Source organism: Mycteria americana, chromosome 2, assembly GCF_035582795.1.
Source record: "Mycteria americana isolate JAX WOST 10 ecotype Jacksonville Zoo and Gardens chromosome 2, USCA_MyAme_1.0, whole genome shotgun sequence".
Taxonomy (NCBI): domain Eukaryota; kingdom Metazoa; phylum Chordata; class Aves; order Ciconiiformes; family Ciconiidae; genus Mycteria; species Mycteria americana.
The window spans coordinates 163,815,467-163,823,027 of NC_134366.1; the positions used below are offsets into that span (position 1 = coordinate 163,815,467).

At 47.8% G+C, this 7,561-nt stretch overlaps 1 protein-coding gene across 3 annotated transcripts; it reads right to left on the reverse strand.

Moving 5' to 3' along the window:
- Nucleotides 1–2,767: 2,767 nt before the first annotated feature.
- Nucleotides 2,768–7,248, reverse strand: LRATD2 (LRAT domain containing 2). 3 transcript variants are annotated; one of them, XM_075495266.1, is made up of 2 exons: nt 7,113–7,248; nt 2,768–6,245 (listed from the first exon to the last, which is right to left on the reverse strand). In XM_075495266.1, exon 2 carries the CDS (start codon nt 6,238–6,240, stop codon nt 5,338–5,340), a length of 903 nt encoding a protein of 300 aa, XP_075351381.1. In that variant the 5' UTR covers nt 6,241–6,245; nt 7,113–7,248; the 3' UTR covers nt 2,768–5,337. The 3 variants fall into 3 exon arrangements, with proteins under 3 accessions (XP_075351381.1, XP_075351379.1, XP_075351380.1); XM_075495264.1 differs by lacking the exon at nt 7,113–7,248 and adding an exon at nt 6,764–6,975; XM_075495265.1 differs by lacking the exon at nt 7,113–7,248 and adding an exon at nt 6,455–6,757.
- Between the last annotated feature and the right edge of the window lie 313 nt (nt 7,249–7,561).

Sequence of the window (7,561 nt, forward strand, 5' to 3'; positions counted from 1 at the left end):
TTCAAAAAAAAAAGAAGAAAAGAAAGAAAGGTTGTAAAAGATACTATAAATCTTTTATTTCTTTTTAGTTACTATGCAGTGCCCTTCATTTTGAAGGAAATGGTACAATCAATGATCTGTACTTCTTTCTCAGGAAAAGAAGATATTTGCAATAACAATTCAACATTTACTGACAAAAGACAGCTTACAGAAAACACTCATGGTGGAAAAAAAAATCATATTTTGTGATTACACTTGTTATTGTGGATGATTCCATGAAGTGTTACAATGTCAGGAACTTCAGGTGTGCATTTAAAGAAAGCTTCTAATTCAATATTAATGCAAAAGAAGCATCTAAACCACTGGTGTTTGAAGTCACCCTGATTTTTTCCTATCCACAGGTAAAAAAAAAAATCTAATCTGAAAGTCTAAGCCCATTATACAATACACCTGGCCTTATCACTGCACATTGATTTATAAGAGTAGTCAACACATACTCAATTAACAGTAGATTTCTTACAAATAGAAACTGCTGTTGGAAACAATGTATTTCCTACCTCTACTTAGTTACTGGTCTCTGATCTGTTATATAAAATTAAAATTTTGCTGTCAAAAAAAATTTGTTCCTACATGGCTGTTAGAATTATGGTTGGTGCTGTTAATTGTCAGAAGAGCACAGGTGGGAAACCACTCAACAACACACGTCACACACCCAAGGACAGACCTTTGGTAAAACTTAACCAAAGGAGAAGAGGAAAAGAAAACCACCATTACATTCAAAATCTGAAATATATTCATCACATAATATTACCTATTTTAGTACTGAGAGTGGAATATTGAATTTAAATGAACAAAACTTAAGAAGTTTGCCTAGGGTTTCATTTATACAAAACAATTGAAAGTTTACTTCCATAGTCTAGGGTCCTTCAGTCTGAAGAATGTATTTTTCCAAGTAAGAAAATATAGTTTCTGAATTAGCTTTTGGGTGTTTTCCCTGCCTACCCTGCAACTGCCTACTATGTTGGCCAGGTGAGCTCTAGAGAGTTGCTGTAATCAATACTTGGCATTCACACAGAATCAGGGATAACTTGAAATAGTCTTCAGTTTATGTCCTTGTTCACTGCCATGGAAGGTGAATGTCTAAAATGTGTTTTCAAAATTACTCAATCAAGGGATAATTGTAGGTTTTACTATAAAGCCTTTTCCAAGACATTATTTGCATCAAACACACCAATACTCTGGGGAAATAAGACTGCTCATCTACATTTCCTAGCCAGAGCTACATTTACACATCTGGGGCTTAGTCTTGCCAGCCTTAACATGTGCATAATGATATTCACAGCAGTCATCCTATCAGTAGTGGTAGGTATGCCCAAAGGAGTAAATTCATATAGATGATTAAGTGTTTGCACAATCAAAGGGCTTTTAAAACAAATGATATTAACTTCAAATGTTAAAAACACAAGGGAAAGTTCAAGCATGACAAGACAGACAAAGATACCAGAGAACAGTCTGCAAGCATGATCATCAGCTTAGTTTACAACCACTGTGTAACACACCTCTCACCGAATCAGTGCAGCTCCTGGATTTCCAGGGGGAAACTGAGGCCAAAGTTTGGGCTGGATTCCACAAGCCCTGTTTGGACAAGAGGCCCTTTGAGAAACAGCTTTCACAGCACTACTTGTTCTCCCCCAGTGATTATGCAACCTCAGGTCCTCCACGCTTCCACCAGAGACCTCAGATTGAAATTCCAGGCCCTTATTCACAAAGAAATGTAAGTATACACTTAAACTTCAAGCACATGAATAGTCTTACTGATTTTTTTAAGTGGCTCAAGGTAGGGTCTACTCACAACTGCAAACTTCAGTACAGGCTTAGGACCTTTGCTGAACCAGAAGTTCTGCAGAAGGATCACACCTGAATTTCTATAAGTTAAAGCAGAAGCTGCAGAGAAGAGCACTTTTATCTACTCTTTCCCCCTCTCTTTTGTGATCTACACAAAGTCTTGAAATAGATGCATACAAAAAAAAAAAGTCTGTTCTCCTGGGAGATCTTTTTCTTTAAAAATCAAGCTCTAGAAATCCCAGCCTAGTCTGCAGACAGTAACTAAGTACAGCAAAGACAAGAACCTAAAGCAGTTGTGATGTGCTTCTACAGCAATCCCTGTTCTCACATCCAGCTCATTGCAGCTCCATGGCTTTAAAACTGAACTGCTTAGAAATGTTTGCAGTGGTGTTTAGTAGCACCTATTAAATAACACTGCCCAATCAACAGGTAGGGAAAAAGGACCCCCCTGTTAAAGATTCAACAGTTGCATCTTTATCTGCTGGAATAAGAAATCCCTGTATGGAGGTAGCCCTTTTCCAGACTAAATAGAAAAATTCCAGGCTTCCCCCCTTCTTCTATTTTTACACATAATGGAATGCCAGGAGACAGAATAAATCCCCAAACATAGCTTGCAGAGAAATTTAAAAGTTCCAAATGTCTATGCTTTAAATACTGAACACCTGTATCCCAGGTGTCAGAGGAGCATACAGGTTTTTAACACAGCAGAATGCATGCCAGACTCTGCTCTGCTGCAAGGCAAGCCCCCCCTTTCGCTCTCTGTCCTAGCAAGGCAGTGCAAGCTCTGGGATTCTTTGCTAAGGCCCTATGCCTGTGTGGGAATTTATCCCAAAAGGCATGACCCGTACAGAGAAGCACCAAGATCAGCACAAGACACGATTTCAGTTGGTCAAAGAAGCTTTGCTCTCCATTCCCAAGCAGATTTGGTCCTTTTTTTATTAAAAAAAAAGTGGAAAAAAAAAGAACAGAAAACAAAGCCAGACTATGCAGGGTATCTCGGAAGGAGAGAAATGGCTAAGTGTCATAGTTCTGATGTTTCAGACACAAGGGAAAAATATTTTCACAACTCGTTTACTGTTTAGTACCCTGTAGATACATAATATTTGACATTTATAGCAGTTCCTATACTTTATGACCTAGAATATACTTTAGATCACTAATGAAAAATAAACCCATTCAGAGGACTGGAAAATAATGTGCATAACAACTTACTTTCAAATGCAAGGTTATGAAGGGATTCTTTTTTATTTTAACTTTCAAAAATATCTGTAAGAAAATATTATTTTACATACCTATATTACACAGTGAAATAAACTTTGTTATGTACAAGGTTTCAGTACAAAAGAAACCATACCCAGACGTTTACTCATGGTCTAGATAATCTCAGTTGTCTCATATCAGTCAGTACAACAGAGAGATTCTCCTTCACTCTTTTTCAGACTATTTCAGTGATCATTTCAGCTTTTAGTGGTTACTACTACTTGTATAAAACCTGTGTGGAGACATCCACATATTAACCCTATTACAGTTAGATATGGGTAGTTACTATGCTCTCAAAGCAAGGTTGCACATCTGCTTGGCAACCACAGTAACTTGAGAATAACTCAATTGCATATTGGAGAAAAAAAAACCCACTTAGTGCAGACACCTGAGCCATAGCATTCTAAGGGAGCTTGGTGTTAAACTCTCCTTGGGCATCATTAAGGAAACAGTATATGGTGTATTTGCATAACCCTAAAAGTTATTTTTCCTCCTGAAGTGAGGATGAAGTAGTCTTTCACAGGTTTTTCCTAGCTTGTGTATTTTAGGCAGAAAGCACAACACCACAATCTATTTGGATCATACTGGCAAAGTTGCTTCATATAGTCTTAACTAATCAAAAGCTGGTATCTACTTATTCTTAAATGACAAACTTTGCTCCCATCACAGGGGCAGAAAGGACGCAGAGTACTTTGCTATTTGTGGTGTAACTGTAAACAACTGTGGGGAAGACGGTATTAACTATGCTTCAAGTTTACACCACACTCTTAGTTTCCATTATTTAAATGAACTCAAGCTTATCTTCAAGTTCACCTCATCGCTATTGTGCTTTAAGGGGAAGGAATTTTGCATTAGAAACTGCCTCCAAATCAGCGTTTGCTCACACACTTCAGATCCCAGGACAAAGATCTGACAGTGCTGCCTGTGTGGGAGACCAGTTCAAGAGCTGAAAACAAGTTCGGGGAATATTCAAGGCAGGCAGCACCACACTCCCCCTCCCCTCCTGTTTAATGACGGACTTGCGCAACAGCTTTGGAGGCATGTCCTCTCCCTTTCTCTAATGCTATCGCTCAGCTGCATACCATAAAAACTAGCAAAAAAGGAAACATTAAATCCCTAATGAAGAGGAAATTGCTTTGTGGTAAGGAAGGGAAAAAGGAACACCCAAAACCCCCTGCCTGCGATGCCATCCAGCCCGTGCTCCCTCCCATCACTTCCCATCGCAGCTGTGTTTACTGTGGTGCAGAACCTGTGACATGCTCAAAGCCAGGAGCACCCGACGAAGAGGCCACCCTCTCAAGGTACAGCTTACTCAAAACATACTCTTGCACATAAGCAACCTGCTTCTACTACCTTGATGTGTACCACAGATGTAATCGGGAGCTCTGCCATTTGTTTTAGGGGAAGCCAGGCAGCCTGTAACGAGCACTGCCATAGCTCGGTATCTGCCTGTAAGAGTCCCAGCACACGCCAGTGCGCAGACTCCTTAATCAGGGTTGCAAACTTTCTCCTTCCCTGGGACCAGTCAGCAATAAATACATCTTCTGTGCTCAAAGCCAGACACTGACAACAAAGGAGGAGCTCCCCCAGCCCATCTGCAAGTTCCTATCAATTAAGAAGGCACCAGGCACATCAAACCCATTTCATTGAAATTAGTGGTGATTTCTCCTTTACACCTTCCAGGGGGCTGGCTACCAATCCATGAAGCCTTGCACCAGGCAAGCAAGCAGCTTGTTGCAATACCAACAGGAGCCACAACTGAAGAGAAACACGGACAGAGAAGGGAAAACAGTATCTTCGTGCTTCTCAGCTACCAAGTAATCGCACACTCAGAGCTACCTGGTCACGTCCTGAAAGTTGTTGGCTCCTTCTTAATAGTATTAAATACTCTTAACTTCTGCTGATAAGTAGATGTCAAAGGCATTTAGCATCTTGTACGGTCAGGCCTACTGGCAGATGGTTAAGGGAAAGGCTATGCACACAAAGAGGGCAGAGAGGAAGGGAAAGAAGTGGAGAGGGGTAGAATTGCCCTGAGTTTTATCCTCTACAAGTAAGTCAGTAGTTTTATCATCAAGCACAGAAGGAGTTAAGCACTAAAGCACAGACACTTAATCAGCTTTCCCCCTTTCTTTCGCATGTGATTGGAATGAAGCTGCACCGAAGCGGCCCAAAGGGTTTATAACAGCTCAATTTCGCAGCCTTCAGTTTTAATCCCCATCACCCAGGCTAATCAGCCTAGTGGTGCTGAGGCTGCTACTCCACAGCAGTCTGAGCACCTGGATGATGATGATGGTCTTCCTCCTCCTCCTCTTCTTCCTCCTCTGCAGCCTGCAGGTGGCTGGAGAGCTCCTGGATCACAGCAGCCCTACCAATCTGGTCATTTCTCCTCTTCTCCATAATCAGATCCTCCAGGCTCTGAAACTCCAGCGTGTGGCTGCGCTTGTCACCCAGCCGGATCTGCAATCGGTAGGGCTGCTTGCCTATGCGCAGCTCCCCGCCGATTTTAAACTCCCGCTTGCCGTACCGGCACCAGGCAGCGAAACACTCAGAGTTTCTCCAGCTCAAGTCCCGGTCCTTGCAACCCACCTGCTCCAGGGCGTTGCGCACCACCACGGCCGGGCTGAGGGGTTTGTAGCGATACAGCTGGTTGGCAATGCGGCCCCGTCTGCCCTGGCTGGCGTCGGTGAGGAAGCTGTTCACCACCTCCAGCCTGTGCAGGTGCACAACTTGAAAATCCCCGACATAGACCACCCAGTGCGGATACTGGGCCTGGCACACGAACTCCACCAGGTCACCTGGTTTGCACCTATTCAGCAGGTTCTCTGGGGTGTAGGTGCTCAGGTGCCCCCCACCTCCTTCATCACCCTCCTCCGGCAGCATGTCCTCCTCAGAAAAGCTCTTCTGGTAAATACACTCATCCCGGTAATAGACAGAGCACTCCACCTCATGCAGCTGGGGATCGTAGGGCTGCAGAGCAGGGTGCTCACCTCCCAGGTCATGCGCTGAATCCTGCTGCTGCTCCAGCTCATCATCGTCATTCGAAAAGATGTAGGAGACCCCGATCCTGGGCCCTTCATCTCTGTCCATACCTGTCGGGTCGGCCGTGGGAACTTCCTTGTAGTTCAGATGGGTCAGCTTCTCCACCTGGTTCCCCATGCCCGCTGCAACGACAGACACACGGCGGGGCCATGAAGGCAGGCAGGGGGTGAGCGGCTTCCAGAGAAACAGCGGGGTGGCAGAGCACGGCTTCCCCCCCACACGCACCCCATCTCTCCCCGCTGCTACACAGCCCCTGCGAGAGCCCCCGGGGGCTGCCAGAGCCCCTCGGGAAGGGGCAGCGGTGGCCGCAGGGGCGTGCGGACCCCCCTACCTGCACGGAGGAAGGCGAGGCGGCACCGCCACCTGTTAGGCGGCAGCGAGGAGGAGGAGGAGGAAGGCGCAGGAGCCGCCAGGGGAGCGGGCAGGCACCCAGTCACCTATTAGAGGAGGGCTGCAAACGCCGGGGGAGGTCTGGAGCTCCGAGTTGCGGACAGCCGAGTTGCGCCCCCCGAGAGCCGCACGGGCGCGCACCTGCCCGCCGTGCCGAGCCGAGCCGAGCCGAGCCGGGCTGAGCCGGGCCGCCGGCCAGGTGCGCCTCCCCCCCGCGCCCGCCCGCGGCACCGGGCGGCTGCAAACTTACCCGGCGGGGAGGGAAGGCTGCGCGGCGCCGGGAGCGGCTCTAGGGCGAGCGGGCGGCGGCGCGGCGGCGGGGGGGGGCGGGCGCGCAGCGCGGCTGGATCATGGCCCCGGCCCCGCTCCGCGCTCCCCGCGCAGCAGCAGCGCCCGAGCGCCGCACTGCCGGCACCGGGGCTGTGCAACAAGCGCCGGAGAGGCACGGCCGAGGGGAGGGAGGTTGGATCCGGCTGCAGACGCCCCGGCGAGGGCTCAGCCTCCAGCATTTAAAGAGGCAGCTCTTTTTTCCCCCCCCCCTTTTTTTTTTTCCTTTTCCCTCTCCTTCTTCCTCCCCCTCCCCTTCCTCCTCCCCGCACCTTTTTCCCTCTCCTCTCTCCTACATGCCAAGCGCTTTGCTCCCCGCCGAGGCTGATTTGCAGGCGGAGGTCGGGCGGCAGGGCTCCCGGCGCCGCGGCTGCAAAGCTCTTCGCGGCGCTTGGCAGCGGGAGCGGGCGTACAACACACTCACGCACAAACTCGCTCACACGCGGCCCCTTTAAGAGAACGGTGCCGTAAGGCAGCCCAACCCGCCGGTTTGGTCAGGGGGGAGTAACTGGGAGCCGGAGTTTGCCCGGGACGGCACCGAGAGGCGATGCAAAGCCTCGGAGCGGGGCCGTGGGAATCGCCCCGCTCCCCCCCGGGGCGGTGAGGCGCCGGGAGGTGCCTCCTTGGGGCCGCAAACAATAACAGGGAAGTTGTAAAGCGAACAAAATCTAAGTCAGCCTCTCTTGGGCTGACTTAGTGCCTTCGATTCCTCCATGAGCGG

Coding starts and splice junctions, on each gene's coding strand:
- LRATD2 (XM_075495266.1), bottom strand. CDS start 6,240: ATGGGGAACCAGGTGGAGAAGCTGACCCATCTGAACTACAAGGAAGTT.